Source organism: Vanessa tameamea, chromosome 2 (assembly GCF_037043105.1).
Source record: "Vanessa tameamea isolate UH-Manoa-2023 chromosome 2, ilVanTame1 primary haplotype, whole genome shotgun sequence".
Lineage (NCBI taxonomy): Eukaryota > Metazoa > Arthropoda > Insecta > Lepidoptera > Nymphalidae > Vanessa > Vanessa tameamea.
Window position 1 is genome coordinate 6,638,787 of NC_087310.1, and position 17,130 is coordinate 6,655,916.

General features: G+C 30.3%; 1 protein-coding gene across 1 annotated transcript; it reads left to right on the forward strand.

Moving 5' to 3' along the window:
• The first annotated feature begins 122 nt into the window (after positions 1-122).
• On the forward strand, positions 123-10,881 carry LOC113401421 (solute carrier family 25 member 32). The gene is made up of 6 exons (XM_026641342.2): positions 123-485; positions 1,140-1,293; positions 1,789-2,041; positions 6,939-7,052; positions 7,801-7,946; positions 10,068-10,881. Exons 1-6 carry the CDS (start codon positions 335-337, stop codon positions 10,210-10,212), a joined length of 963 nt encoding a protein of 320 aa, XP_026497127.1. The 5' UTR covers positions 123-334; the 3' UTR covers positions 10,213-10,881.
• Positions 10,882-17,130: the final 6,249 nt, after the last annotated feature.

Below are 17,130 nucleotides of genomic sequence, written 5' to 3' on the forward strand. Positions count from 1 at the left end.
TTACGAAACTACAAATTACAATATTATTACGTTACAAATAATTATTCACATTAATTTACAATATTAAAATAATTACGTATTACTATTTGAGTAAGTATAAACGGTAGCAGTTTAACGTATAGAGGAACGACAAAAAAAATACAAGAAAGAAATCATGTGGAAATCATCTAGTTCACGCCTATTCCATTTCGTCGGAATATTACGAAAGCAATGATGTATAATGACGATTGTTATTTAGTAAATTTCGATAAAGTTACCTGGAATAGTATTCGGCAAGCATATGCTTAAGTACGGTCCTAACAAAATGTTTTACCTGTGATTTATTACGTTCATCATGACTACAATGAAGAATCCTAATCCGTCATCTTCAAAACTTGCACTTCTGAGCCATATCAAGTACGAACACCTGGTAGCTGGGATATCAGGTGGCGTCACATCAACATTAATTTTGCATCCTTTGGACCTTATTAAAATTCGTTTCGCAGGTGAGTATTTATACAATTTTAAGCATTAAATGTCATTTCGTCATAGAAATACCACAGTATATTCTCGAATTACTTTAATAAATCGTATGCCGTAGTTAAAGACAATGTATGTATAAAAATATTTTGCATTTGTCAAAATAGACCATGCTTTGATCAATAAGTTCGTAATTATTGTATGACCTTGAACTTGGGTAAGAAGCGTGAATGTGGATCTGAAAATATACACAAAAATGATGCAATTGCGAACTAGTTGTACAGGTTCCATGAATTGTTATGATTTTTTAACCTCTGGTGGTAGAAGTACACTTATTTCACAACTGTTTCATTTTGATATTGACTACATTATTAGTAATTTTATTTTAAGAATAAGTCAATGTTGATTTTGATCAATATTTAGCTCAAACAACAGTAACAATAGTCAATAGCAGTAAAGGTTGAATATTTTTTACAAAAATTGTCAACTCCTTTCATTTGTGCATTCTTAATGCTCTTGTACTTTTATTAAATTTCTACAAGTAATTACTAAAAAAAAAAAACTGATCGTCAGGTATTCTATTTTTAAATAAATATTTATGAAAATCATGAATTCTTCAGAAAGATGTCACTGGAATGTGTGTTCCATCTTTTAAGTTTAAATTGATTATTATAATGCAGTTAATGATGGAAGAACTGCAACTGTTCCACGTTACGATGGCTTGGGCAGCGCTTTTGTAACGATCGTGAAAAACGAAGGCGTGCGCGGCTTGTATCGAGGCGTTACTCCGAACGTGTGGGGCTCCGGGTCCGCTTGGGGGTTTTACTTTTTATTGTAAGTATTATTTAGTAAAGTTTATGTGACATTGTCAATGTTTATGATGATATTGTCCGCAACAGATAGTTCTCTGACCTATGGAAGTTTTGCTATTAAAAACATATGTTGCATTATATTAAATATTATTTATTTGTATATTGTGTTTGCGATGTAAAAAATAGTGGTAGAGCGTTGCTGTGATTAGTACCAAAATTCTGGTGTACCAGAAAAGAAATAAGAAAAATACAATTATCCTCAAGTTGATTAAGGATACGTCTTACGACTTCCACTAATTGAGATAGGGTGGCTCGATTCTATTCTGCCGACAATGTGCCAATTTACTGAGAACTAGTTACCATGTAAAATTTTGAATTGTTATTATTTGCGATTTAGATTCTTGAGACTAGTATATAAAATTGTTCTAAAATAATGAATATAAAAAATTTGAAAAGATGTTCTTGTAAGTATAGTTATGGTCATAGAATAAATCAATATTCTGTAAATGTTTTTCAGTTATAATGCAATAAAGACATGGATCCAAGGAGGGAATGCCCGCACGCCGCTCGGCCCAGGTCTTCACATGCTTGCCGCTGCCCAAGCTGGTATACTCTCCCTGGTGATGACTAATCCTATCTGGGTTGTGAAGACCAGGTTGTGTCTCCAGTACAGCGAGGAGCACAGCTTAGCTGAGCACAAGAGATATAGGGGCATGGTTGACGGCCTGTCGAAGATCTACAGGACAGAGGGCATCAGGGGATTATACAGGGTGAGTTCGTTTTTCTTATGATTTCATTTGGTTATATTCATAATCTATTATCACTTTTATCCTTATATGAGACAATCATGTCTTTTTTAGTGAACTCCCTCATATTTAAATAAAATATCACCTTTGATGAAATTGTATAATAACGATCTAAATAGTAAAAGTAACACCTGTTAATTTCTAACTGTTGGGCAAAGACCTCTTATCTCTTTCGAGAAGCTTTGAAGCTTACTCCACTAAGCTGCTACAATGCGAGTTGGTTGCGGAATACACGTGGTAGATTTTCATCAACCACATGCAGGTTTCCTCACGATGTCATCCTTGACCGCCGAGCAAGAGATGAATTGTAAACATAAATTAGCAGATGAATTCAGTGGTGCTCGCTCCGGGTCTGAACTCAGTCTTCGACTAAGATACACATCCTTAAACTCTGGGTAATCAGGCTCGTCAACAGTACATAATATGATTTTCTATTTATAGCATAAGTATCAAGAAAATATTTTCAAAACAAAGTTAAAGATTATGTTTAGTTAACACTAGGCATGTATATGGCTATATAACTATGTCGTTTATTAACCGACTGGCTGTTGAACTTTGTATTTATGATCGCAAATATGGAATCGTAATTGCTTTGAAACAACTTCGTATTTACTTGACGATAAATTGTTTGTATTGAAGTATTTGTATCAAAATCCTTGTAAATCTAATAAAAATCCACGTAGATAATAGATAGAACTTCATACGACCTGTGCAGATATAGTATAAGTCGATGAAACGATGCTATTGACTAACGACTTGAACAGTATTTCATTTCACACATTAACAGCACCATCACTAAGAGTTGTACTTGCCTGAACCCGCACCGTTCAATGAAAACAAAAGTGTTTTATTCAATGAGACATCGTCGTTTCATTGGCGTTATAATAGAAAGCAAATACTTGTGTTTATCATATAACATATTACTCCACTACATATTATAAGGTATATAATATCTGTCTCTTATCGAACCGGTGGTAATTCTTTTTCTTGACAATCAATAAATAAATATTGAATAAACTGATTTTCATTCGGTTTACACCAACGGATGGGGTGATTAACGATTCATAAAGAAGATGTATTATTCATTAAGGTTTCGTTTAAATTGCCTGAAATACGATGTTTGTTGAAGATGTCGGAAAAAGTTTTGCCAACTGTTAGCCTTTATGTTTAGGTCTCATAAACCAATACAGTTATAATATGTATTACGATATGAACGTTTAGTTTTTAGTGTAGTTATATCATATTCTACCCTCACAAAGCCAGGGTGAATAGCTAGTATTAGATTTCTATGTATAAAATAAAGTAGCTCCACGCCGTCTGTACGCTTAGATTTTTTAAACTACGCAATGGATTTTAATGTGGTTGTCTTTAATAATCAGAGTCAATCAAGAGGAAGGAAATTTCGACTTTCTTAGCCCTTCTTTTATGGTACCCGTGTGAAGACGGGACCTCTAATCGAAAAATATCTTTATCGACATAAGTGATGGATTGTATTTTTATATTTAGAGGATAATAAAGGTTTAAGTATGATTTAAAGTTGTGCATTAATTTGCACGAGATAAAAGATATATTGAAATATGGACAAAAGTTGACTGCGAAAATTTAAACATATTTTATGTATTTCTCAAGATGTTTTGGCGTCAACCCAACTAAGATTCGATTCTATGAGACATTACTGTAATTGTATGTGGGAACAAATTAGACATATAGTAATATTTCATGTTTCGTAATCGGTTAATAATAGGCATTCAAAAGATAATACCTATTGGTATGGCTGTGTGTAGGTAGCTCCACGCACTCATATATTCTACCGCCTAACAGCAGAGAGTGAGTAAGCCAGTGTAACTATGCACAAGATATAACATTGTAGATATATGATGGTGGAACATTGACAATTTAAGGGCTGGTAAATATTTCTTACAATGTCTATGGTAGTGATCTCCTTATATAAGTTGGCATATTTGTCAATCTATTTAATATAGAAAAATATATAGAAAAATTCTAATTATAAATTGAATTTTATAATTCTCGTTTTGTGGTGGATTACATATTCAATAAAAATTCTGTAAATAAAAATTTATAATATTTTTCTTTGTATCTTGATCACTAGCATATTACGTATTAAAAATATTTTTTATCACCAGACAATGCATCAATCTTATAACATTATTTCCGCGTTGACGCGATAATAAAAAATAATATCATTTTCTTATGACTTAATGGATAAGTATAAATCCTAAATTAGTGTGATATATATATATTTTTTTACATAATTGGAATTTAGAATGTGTAATTTGAATGGTATACGTATAATTCATCACCTTTTATAATTTTAAAAAATTGTTGTAGAGTAACCTTGTAAATAAAACTATAGTAACCGCGCCTAGGAAAAAATATTTTCTTTATAATAATATTTATTAATATTTTTATTACAGAAAAAACGTTTGTTTATCAACATTTACAAAACAATAATAATTCTTATGTCATTTAAAAATCGCCTCTGGAAATAACATATTCAACCAATGTCAGTGTCCAAGGTGATACTTCGTATCATCGTACTAAATTGCTGTAAGGGGAGATTAATTTTAGCTTATATATCTAAAAATAGTCAAAGACAAGACAAGTCCATAATTTTTTAGCTCTGTTTGTCTGTAGATTTTTAATTATTTCTGTATTTAACTACAAAGAGTCTTGTTATGAAATATATTATGGTTTTTAAAACGCATTAATCTTTAGTTATCAAAGATAATGAGTTCAATGTCGCAAATCAAGATTTTATTACATTTTCGAATGCAATGCAGAAGGTTATTTTATTAATAAAAATAGTAATCAGTCAAGAAGGTTAAGTCATCGGATCCTGAAATAATTAACGTATACAAAAATAGCTCTTAAGAATTTATGTGTAAAGACTATTTTTCATTGATGTTTTCTTTTGGTTAGATTTATTGTTGTGGAGTTAAATACTTCAGATCAAAGTTTATATATGATAAGTCTGATTTGTTCGACAAGTTTTGTTGTGACGTCACTGTCAATTGGAGCAACGTTCGGAAACTAGGGTATGATTATCGAATTCATTTTATGATTGTAGTTATATCGAAGTAGATATAACTACAAACATAAAACAAATTCGTATATTAATTGTATTTTTTAAAGAAATATTTAAGAGGATATTAATTAAAAATATGCAATGTATGTAACTTTATCAAAAAATCCAATGAAAAGACACTAATATTATCTATTTGTACACTTAAAGAAATCTATAGCTGCTGCTGAAGCAGTCGGTAATTGCTACATATATTATTCATCGGCAAAAACATGCTATTTTGTTAAGGAGATGGTTTATGGGTTATTTTGCCATGCTGTTCCAATGGTATTTGTGGCCATAAACAAAAATTACAAACCTGAAAATCACTTTTGTGTGCTACATCTTAACCTTATTGTTACCTTTGCTTAGGATTCCATCTAGTATTAAAAAAAAAAAAAAAAATCTTGTATAAGTGGATTTGAACTAAAAAGGCGGTTTGATATCCCATATTATTTAATTACACACTGGTTAATTAAGATTTTTAGAAAGGAAAGTGAGCCGAGGAGTCACCGAATGGTCAACCCTGCCCATAAATCTTACTATATGAGAGTATGACACACTTTGTTAACATTCTTTGTACTTTTGCCTGTCTGTAGGCTTTCTCAGCAACATCCATGTATAGTCCAATAAAACAAGAGCAAAATTGCACGGTACCACTAGTTTAGTGTATAAGAAAATGATACTAGTACCTACTTATATTTAATAACAATATTTATTGTAAACACAAGCAATATTGGCCTGTTATTACCGGTTTTTATCGGCTTCACGTTGTGGATAAGTCACAAAAGAATTTTAAAAATAAAAATTATATGTTATTGCAACATGTACATTTAATGATTTTAGTATGACGTCGGTTTATAAAATAAATACAGAGGACCGAAAATACCAACCAAAATCAATACATATACATATACTTGTGATTGTCCCCACGTAACATCAGGGATGATATTGGAGCTTTATTCGTAGCATAATATATTAAACTACAAATTAAAGAATTAGAAATACGAAAATTTTCAAAAGCTACAACATAAACAACATAGTTGCATGAAATTTTTATAAAGCCAAATTAAAAAGTTTAATTTTAACTATTTGTATGTCCGTTATCCTTCTCATAATAAAAAAAAGTCTTCATAAAGAAATCTCTATATCCTTTATATACATAATAATATTCAATGTTCATGCTAACTCAGGGCTAGCTCATATAGAGATAATAATGTTGTCTTTGTTATCAATTTTATTCTTTCTGAGTACTTATGTTATAAAAAAAACATTTATTATAATATAACAATACTCTGTGGTTAGAAAAACAATAATACTAGATTGAAAAAGTTCAGGGAAATAAATGTTATCCACCTTTAAGAACATTAGTAAATTAAGCCTGTTAATATAAAAGAATAATAATTTTAAGTATTTACTATTATTTGTTATGTACAAAACAATAAAATTGTATGTTGTAATATGACAATCTGTAAATGTTATGTTTTAACACTACTGTTACCAGAGCGGTTATTTTCCATGACCGGCCGACATTAAGTGTTTGATGAAGTAAAATCTTAGTTCCCAAGGTTGTTGTTATATTGTTGATGCAAGAAATGGTTAATATTTCTGATGTCGAAAATATCTATGGGTGATGTCTTACCGTCGGCAGGCTTTGCCCTTTAGACTATCTAAATAAAAAAAGACATGTATTTTTATTTGTTTGTTTGTAATATTATGATACATTAACTAGCATGAAGTTTTTTCTACGATCTTTAAAGATATATCCTTTGATTTCAGGGCTTCATTCCGGGTATGTTCGGCGTTTCGCATGGCGCTTTGCAGTTCATGACATACGAGGAGATGAAGAATAGGTACAATCAGTACAGAAACCTACCTATTGATATTAAATTGGTAAGTGCGTGCGTGTGTATTTTAATTAGATCTGGGATTGTAGGATTATTTTATTCTACTTTGTTAGTGGTCTGGTGTTGCAATATTTTTATTCAAGAATAAGCATAAGGTAACATTTTGGAACAGTTTTATTGTATAGATAACTATTCCAATACTAATTTGTGCTATATTTACATTTTCCGTTCAATATATTATATGGAGACATTATCATTTCGACAGCGAAATGTTAATAAAAAATATAATATTGATACTTTATTCAAGTAGGCTAACCAGTCCAACAAGTCAATTTACAAGAATTAAGTTAAGTTACCGTGCAAGATTTAATAAATAAATTATTATTGATTCGTTAATGTAAGGCTTAAACTTTACATTTACTTATAGAATCGAATACTCTGCCCCGGAAAGGGCGCTCTGACTGCTGAGTATTTGGTGTGTTATAAAAATCTTATATATAAAACTACCTGCTCAAGATTCATATGATCATTATGATAGTTGGTATAAAATATCTATTTTTATGGGGATACTTTGATGTAACTCAACACTATATAGCGCTGCAGCATATCAACTTATATACTATGATTGCCACGATATAATTGGGACATAGACACAGGCAGGACAATATCTGCTGTGGTTACTTCTCAATGTCTATCAAATGTTCCTTGACATAATATTATTTAAATGAATTATAAAAGACGAGCGCGTGAGTAATGTCGGACAAGTAGCAGCTGTATGTGCCCGTGGCCCGCAGAGCTCGGTGGAGTACCTGACGTTCGCGGCGGTGTCCAAGCTGCTGGCGGCGGGCGCCACGTACCCGTACCAGGTGGTGCGCGCGCGCCTGCAGGACCAGCACCGCAGCTACGCCGGCGCCTGGCACTGCGTCACCGAGACCTGGAGGTACGAACGCGTCCGGGGCTTCTACAAGGGCCTCACGCCGTATCTCCTCCATGTAACGCCTAACATATGCCTCGTCATGCTCATATGGGAGAAATTCACCAATAACGATTCTATCTGATGGGAAACGTACGCGACTATTTTTCCATGTTGTTGTTTTTTTTTTAATCTGTATGCATTCATTATATTTCGATTTTGACAGCTGTCACCGTACTGACAGGGTTCTCGTGGTTTGTAAGGTAAGCGTTGTCTTTAAGCGGGAATTTGTTTATTGTTTATTATTTTTTGACGTGCATTTTTTATTTAATTTGTGAATCCCGTCTATCGTTTTTTTTTTTTAAATTTCGACATATACGAATTCATTTGACAATTTGTAAAGTTATTGTAATAGAATTATCGTACCGATTTAAATATTTATTTGTTTAGCTGTGACAGGTTTTGATAAGTTATAGTATTTGTAGTATATTTAAATTAATAAGTTAAATTGTATCAAATGTGGTATGTAATTTATTAATAATTTTTAAATAAAAAATCTTACACAAGTCAATCCTGGACTTATAGTTCTGTCTCTTAATAGATTTTAGTAAATGTTTATATATTATAGTTCTGTCTCTTTAGATATTAATATATGTTTTATAATAAAAATGGACAGAAATAGGTACCAGTTGGTTTGAAATTAAATTTTTTAAATATTAAGTCAGTAAAAATACCCTTATGTATGTAACCTTAAAAATACGTTGGCTTTTTTATTAAGAAAATGTAATTTAATTCTAAAGTATTGTTTGTTTTCGTTTTTTTCGTTAAACAATAAAATCAAAAAGGTCATAATTAATAAACAAAAAAAAAAATAATATCTAAGCCAACGATTTTAAAAGCCTGTCTCACGACATATGTTGTGTTTGTAGTTTAATCTGTACTAATATTCGCCATATTTGTAATCTCTGGTAAATAGTAGTGGTACAATTTCCCATCAGATCGTGATAAAATCTTATTTAAACTAGCAACATCGCTGTGTTGCTGTAACTTAGTTGTAAATTGAATTTTTTGTGATAATAGTACTTAGAATGTCTTATAAAGATTTCCCATATCTAGATGTAAAAGACATTTTTTAATTAATCTTTTACATAACCGTTACATGTGTGGTGAGACGACGCTAGGTCTTTTATATGTAAGATAGGATTTGTTTCAACTTGTTTAGCTGATTAGTCACGTTTTTTCAAATTTAACAAGTTATATTAAAATATTAATCATTCTATTATAATATTCAATTCACAAGTTTGAAGCTATTCTATCATTGAGGCTTTTAATAGATTTAGCCACGTCTACTGAAATGTAATATTTTTTTTCTAGATCTTTTTAACAGATATTCTTCCCATGTTAGTTCAATTTAGGTAAATTTCTTATAAGAATAACATATAGCTGAATACAAAGCAAATGATTTTAGTTAATTAAATAAAAAAAAAAAGATATGTGATTGAAGAGTGAGAGTTACATGTCAGCAAAAAGTCTTTTATATCTTAATTTAGGACACAGCTACTTTTATATTTATATACGGGATGTTTATTTATTTAAAATTAGTTGTAAAAACTATCTAAACATATGGTTATCGCATCGTGTTTATTAAAAAAAAAATTGAAATTATTAGTTTGTATTTTACAAATGATTTCTTTCAAAAATATTTCAATGGACTAGTTTGCTGACGTGTAACCTAAGAAATTGTTACAATAAACATGTGATGTTGATGAAAGCGTATTGTTAGTTTTCCTTTGCTAATCTCTATCTCATTTGGTGGCTGGCCACATTATTCAATGAGATGTATATATTTTTATAATATATATGATAATTAGGGCATGTTACAATTCGCCTTTTTTCAATTTGAGTGATCAATAAATGATAGCAAATTGATAATCGTAGTGTTGTTTTTATTTAACTGGACAGCCTTTTAATACGTTATCTTATCGTTGACAGATAATAAATTATAATATGGCAACATTTTTGAATATCAAATAACTGTATGAAATATAAAAATCGTGAATATTTTATTAAAAATGCGGTAAGTATAAAACTATTTGATTGTCGTGGAAGTTTTACTGTAAATAATCTATTTACTTGAATATTTTACAGGCACGAGGGATGGCGGGGCTTCTACAAGGGTCTCAAACCGAACTTGATACGTGTGGTCCCAGCAACAATGATCACATTCTTAACATATGAAAATGTGTCGCATTTTATGCTTCAGCGTAGACAGGAATTAAAATTACCCTCTTAAGGCTTAGTGACACATAAATGACCTTAAATCAGTGGGTTTTTAACTGACTTGAACCATAAGGGGACGGACGTGTTCTATGTTCTACGCGTTCTTCGAATTGTATGCTTCTGTATATTGTTCAATATATTTAGTTTTTTAGTATAATGACAGTCAGTACACAGTCAGTACTGTACGTTTTGTATTTATACAATTTTCGATGTTCATGGTTTTTGCGTTATAAGGTTATGCTTGAAAATAATTACATAATACAAATATTTATTAAAGTTTCAAACTTAGTTTAATCATTAACAAAAGTATAACATAAAATATAAATGAATACCATTGACGCATGTTTTAATCTGTATAGGAAAGCGATTTTGGAAACGTAAGAAATTGTTATTGCTTCTTTCAATGTCTTTGTCTAATAAACAAAGTTGATTTGTAACTAACAGAGAGACACCATTTTTCAAAAGAATTCGTTTTTTCGGAGCTAATATCATACAGTAAATAACTCCGATTATTTCTATACTAAATCCATATTTTAAAAGAATAGCTTTCTTATTTAAACGTTTTTGATTTTAATAAATGGTTGAAATAAGTTAATTTATAATCCACGTGTCTGACGCACGAACGCACGTGTTTTAGGATTAAGACAGTACCAAAAATTTTAAATGCACATTTAGTTTTAAGTCACACCCGATACATCATATTTTGGAGTTAGTTTATATATAATAGATCCTTACAGGAACAGCCTCAATGGGGTTAGCCACCAAGCGACAGTTTCAACTTTTTGTACATGTTTTTTTTTTGTATGTTTGAAAGGTGAGTTAGTTTAATTTTGGAAATACCAGTAGTCATAAATCCATTATTTTATTTGTTTGCATTGTGATCTATATAATTACTGAGGTTATTTAAGCAAGTTTTTTAAACTTATAGAAAAAAAGGCTGTGTAACGTTCCTTTTGTGATGATATTGAATTATTTGAGGTTATTTTATGTTTTTAGTGTAACATGTAATAATGTTTTGTGTAGGAGAAATATTTTTTAGTTATGGTAGATAAAAATAAAAGAGTTTTCATTAATTTGTCACTACAATATATTTTTTTTTTAAAAGTAAGTGTAACAATTTATATATTTTTTTTGATGTGTATTTCATAGTACTTAATATAAAATAAATCGAAACTATAAAAAATAGTGTTTCAAATGTTTATATTAGATAATTTAGATTTTCGTTTTCAGTTAAACTTTTATGTTTATTAAAATTCAGGTCACAGATTTTTTTTTAAAGAAATTTTATAAGATGACTTTAGATAGAATCATACTTTTACTTAATACATATATTTTCTTTCAAAATCTAACTGCCAATGACAAGTTATTTCTGAGAGGGTAGTCTTTTATTTTAAGAAACTTGTTCTTTTTGTGATTAGAAATAGTCTTGTTTTTATTTTTTGCGTGAATTAAAAATAATATTAACTATAATAGTGTGAGTTATATTCCATTCCAAAAAAAAATATTTTATATTATTCTTTCCAAATGCTGATGCGGATCTTTGGGAATGGAGCGCCTATCGACGCTGTTAAATTTATGTTGACCTAATTTGGAAAATAAAATTTAACTTATTTGAGAAAGAAAGATATGAGTGCTGAGTGAGTAAAAAATTGTTTTAGTCACTAAAACTGGTAAATTAATCGTTCGATACTTTTACTCTATACTAGAGGTATGTTGAACGTTCTTTTTGTATCTGCCTTGTTATTTTTCAAGCATTATTTGAATAGGTATGTTAATACTTGTATTTACAAGTTTTCCTAAATAAATAATTTACAAATAGGTATTAACTTTGATTCTCTCCATTAACCACATCCACATATCATTTTTGTCACATCATGAAACCATTAATTCAATCAAATTTTGTGTAACTTATTTATCCCATTTTAACAGTATTTTGAGTTGATGTGGGTAATTATGATATGCTTAAATATCCATTGGAATCCAAATTACTAATTTCTGAATATTGTTTAAACCGTACCTTACCATTTAGTTTTCATTTACATCTTTCTTTTTTAGATATCGTATATTAAAAAATAATTTAGATTATTAAGGTGGTGTCAGCCGGGATATATGTAGAAAATAATTTTGATAATATGCTTAAGAAGCATACCTAGTTGAAAATGTTTTAGGTTAAAAGTTCTACATTTAAAAAGTGAAAATAGAGATATTAGTTTTTTCTTTTGACTTAGTATTTTAATTTAACATTGCTATGGAAAATTAGTTTAATTTCCAGTATCCTAATTAATCGTAATTAAAGATTATGTATTAGTTTGTTTTTTGGAAATAATGGAATTGCCATAACATTTAATTCCTCATTAAATGTGTTACTTATTTTGTTGTTTTTAAATAAATAAAATAAAAAAAATACATGTTTTTTATTTCTTCGCAAATTTTAACTAGAGTAAGGTAAAAAGTTTTTATTATGTAGGTTTCATTAAGTTAAAGTTTTAATAAAGGAAAACCTTTCATTCTACGAAATGCTTATGAAAAATAGATGCTAATAATTTGCCTATATCGAAACAAACTTAACACTCACAGTAACTTTATGCAAGAAACACTGGGCTGGTACTATTCTTACTATATCAGTACCCCTCAGTCTGTTGTAAACGTATGTTTACCTTGAGTTGGTCGAATGGCTAAGGAAGCTGGATATTCTACAGAAACGAGATAATATCTCAGATTATATGGGTTTTCGGTGCTTTGTCGGTGTAAGGAGTGTTTTTTTTTTATGGCATTGGTTGGCAGACGAGCATATGGGCCACCTGATGGTAAGCGCCGCCCATAGACAAAGGCGCAATATTAACCATTCAAAGGTTTATATTTTTACGTATTATCGACGCTGACGACTGCTGAATCTATAACAATTAAATTACATTAGTAATCATTTAAATGAGACATACATATAATGATGATGACTGTTAGTCCTAGGATAGAGTAGAAAACATTAACATAATTGGTTCGTAACAGTTTAACCGTAGTGCTTAAAGTATTTTATTGACGCAAGAAAGTGGTTTTTGTAAACTTATTACTAATTTTACTGTGACTTTTACTGTAAAAGCTTATTATATAAAAAAATACATTTTTTTTAATCCGTATTGTCGGTTGATATTCTAAAAGGGTACTGATTCTTTGGTGTAGTGGCTAGCGTACAAGGGCGTAGGTCCTGAGAACCTGGGTTCAAGATCCCGAGGCCACTAAAATGATATTATGAATTGTCGTATACTCTGCCATGCCTCGTTCAGCGCGAAAAAAAATCAGGCAAAGTTTCGTTGGCCTTTCTAAAAAGTATATTTGACCTTGCAATATGAAATGTCAAAAATGTGGTCTTTGAGGCATGTTTCACAGGAAATCGTTTTGATTAGATTATGTATTTCAATACATTTGCATAAGAAGTAAATATAATTTACATACAGATCCTTATCTGTTTTGTTCGACCCGATATGTGTAGTGTTACGCGCATGGCGGCAGTCATTGCGCGGGAAACTGAGACATGTCGACGTCAGAAAGTGTTTACAGCGTCTTTGAAGAACTCAAACGAGCAACAAAATTCAATGAGTTCTAGAAATTATCGGAATTCAAAAATGGTAAGTTTATAATTATAATTTCAACTTTCAATTCTTTTTTATACCAGGATAGCGTTTTTTCAGTCGTATTATTAAACGAAGAGTTTTTATTGTTTTATAATTAGTCTCTATTTACGTTAGTAGTATGAATTAGTGAATGTATTCACATTAAGAGTTTTTAGGTTAAAAGTAGTTTCATTATTCTTATCATTTTATCTTGTAAGGTATACATCTGTTATCTGTACTTAAGGTAGCAGAGGAGGTAAGATTATTTTATTCAAACAAGAGTTATTGAGACATCTCTTATTTGCATAGATTATTATTTCATTAATATGTACAACTCCTTCATAATATACGGTATACCTACTGATTAAGGTACAAATTATTATCAAAATATACTACAAACTATTAATTCTGTTAAGATATATGTACTTGAGTTGTAGGGGTAATTTTTAAAACTATAATTTTAGTTAGAGACGCTATATTGATGTAACTTATTTGTTTTATAGTATCTATTATCAATGAAAGTGTTGTGGTGAACTAAGTTATTTCCTTCAAATTCGATTTATATAAAACAGAATATGATGACGTATTCCCAATTCTTATTTCTCATCGAAAGCCGCTCTGTCATAACTATTAACATTTTTCTTCTATTTATTTAAAAATATATAACACTAGTTGTCGCCCGCGGCTTCGCTCGCGTTTTAGGGGTTGGTTGTCATGTGTTAGACAAAAAGAGTAGCCTATGTTCTTCCATGGAATTCAAGTTTGCTTCATACCAAATGTCGTCAAATTCGGTTTATTTGTTTGGCAGTGAAAGAGCGACAGACAGACAGCTACTTTTACATTTATTATATTAGTATAGTATACTTAGATTAAATAATAAAAAATATATTACATTTAAAATAATAAAATACGTAAGCAATATATTGTATTATCTATTTGAAAAAAAAAATTAAAATAAAAAGTGACACATGGAAACTTGGTGGTATTTGCCTGAGCTTGATTAAGATGCACGCTTTCTAACCACTGCCATTTCGGCTCATCAATTATTATTTATACGAAAGTGAGTTTGTTGTTTGTCCTGCTTATTCGTGTTGATGTCTGAATGGATCTTCCATTTTTTTATTGTTACCGTACCTCTACCGTAATTTCTGGCAGGTATGTAAAAATATTTAGTTACGCACTAAAAACTTGTAGTGATGTTGGATGAATCGCTTACATGCCTACCAGAATTCAATAGGAATGATTGTATATTCGGCAAAATATGCTAAATACCGGATGAAAGGAGGAAATTCGACCGTTTCGGTATCCTTGATATAAACAGCTTCTAGAAAAAATATATGTATACTAGTTCTAGAAAATATTTCGAATAGTGACAACTTTATCGACGCTAATGATTTCTTAATAAAAACGAAAATGAATTCATTATTTAATATATGAATTTATTGATGCCTACGTATGTACAATAATAGCATAGTCTTGTCATTTTATAGAATTATTTATATAGAAACAAAATAAATAGTGTTTGTAAATTATATGGAAAATTACGACTACATATGTCTACAATGTATACCTCCGAAGATTAATTAATTCGACCCTAAGGTCGTATGGGCAGGTCAAGCGGACGTCACGTATGTGACACCGAGCTTACAGGTTTATACATATATATATTAAATACAATTATGTTTGATTAATTATACTATATTAAGTAGATGATAGTTAATAATTGTATTTGTTATTATTATTAAACATGTTATCACAAACCGTTGATTAAAATACGTGCTTAGAAACTAAAAAAATTGTATCATAGAGTAAATGTTCTATTTATATTTAATTTAGTTAAGACTTTGTGAATTTAAAAATACTTTTTTATTCTATTAGACGACAATATTGCTTGGAAGATAGGCATTCATTCATTTCATTGTAATTCCGTAATTCGTTAGATAACTAAGGTAATATAATTTCCTCACCCAATTTTAGTTAGATATGCAAGTACTAACTATTTTTTACACAACCAAATGAATTAGTTATTCGAAAATGTAGTGTTGACGCATGTCATAATTTTGGTACTGTAAAATAATTTGATAATTATTTTGGCGTAACTGACCATCGACCGTAGTTAGTTATACCAGACCTCAGTAGACGGTAGACTACTTGTAGGTGATCAATTCAATAATTAAAACGAGACGTCACAGCCGGGTCTAATGAAACGGTTGATCAGAAACATAAGTGATATTCATATATATTGTTTTATAAACTATTTACAATACCATTTGCACATAACAAATTGGCTATAATGGAACTAGTTAAGGCATTATAAGCATTTTATTTAATTCTAACGAGTCGCCTCGGCTTCGGACTTCGATCAGTGGCTGAATGTCTTTACGCGCTTTCCGAAGCACGAGGAGTGTGACTTAATAGTGAAATGCAGCTAGAGTCAGGCAACTTCTATATAAGTAGATTTTATATTAATTAAAAAAATTCAAAGCAATTTTGTAGCGCTTTATGCGAGCTATTCTGGGCAGGTACCACCCTCTCATCAGGTATTTTACAAACAAATAGCATTACTTAGTATTCTTTCCGTTCCGGTTCAAAGGACGAGTGAACTATTGTAACTACAGGTACAGGGGACATAGCTCTCAAGGTTGGTGACGGATTGGCGATTTTAATAGATATATCTTACGGCGCTAATCTCTATGGACGGTGGTGACCACTTACCATCAGGTGGCCCATGTGCCCGTTCGCATATCTATATTATAAAAAAGTAAGTACTTACCTAACCTAAAAATAGAAGCTATTATCGTAAAAAGTCTAATTACGATTCGAACAAAGAAATTAGTAAGTACATTCATCACGTTACCCACATAAATAAAGTTGCCTTCGCATTTTCAATAAAAAATTATATATATGATTATCATTTGTATAAACTGAGAATACGATGATATGATTCGAAGTTCGATGAATGATTGAAATTTATTTCTTTATATGTATGTATAAACATTTATTCTTAGACCTTATCTTACAAAGGGGCAAATAATGTCTACTTCACTGTGCCTCTAGATAACAATAATTGCGTCCTGTCAATTGTTTCGAACAAACGCTTCTGTTCTGGCGCCATTTTGTGACTTATTCGAAAGGTTTTTTTAATCAAATTACGAATTAATTTTGTCTAAAAAAGAAGTTTCAATAATGTGCTTTTAAATTATATTTTATATAATGATAAAACCGTTAAATAAGAATACTGTTCATGAGCAATTACTACAACAGGAAAAATTAGTTGAATCAAGAAATAGGCGAAAGTACAGTACTATGCCAGCCAATAAGAA

Bases quoted from the DNA above. Each gene is read 5' to 3' on its own strand.
- LOC113401421 (XM_026641342.2), top strand. From the start codon at position 335: ATGACTACAATGAAGAATCCTAATCCGTCATCTTCAAAACTTGCACTT. The intron at 1,294-1,788 runs GTAAGTATTATT...AATGTTTTTCAG, and splicing joins TGGGGGTTTTACTTTTTATT to TTATAATGCAATAAAGACAT. The intron at 7,947-10,067 runs GTACGAACGCGT...AATATTTTACAG, and splicing joins TGCGTCACCGAGACCTGGAG to GCACGAGGGATGGCGGGGCT.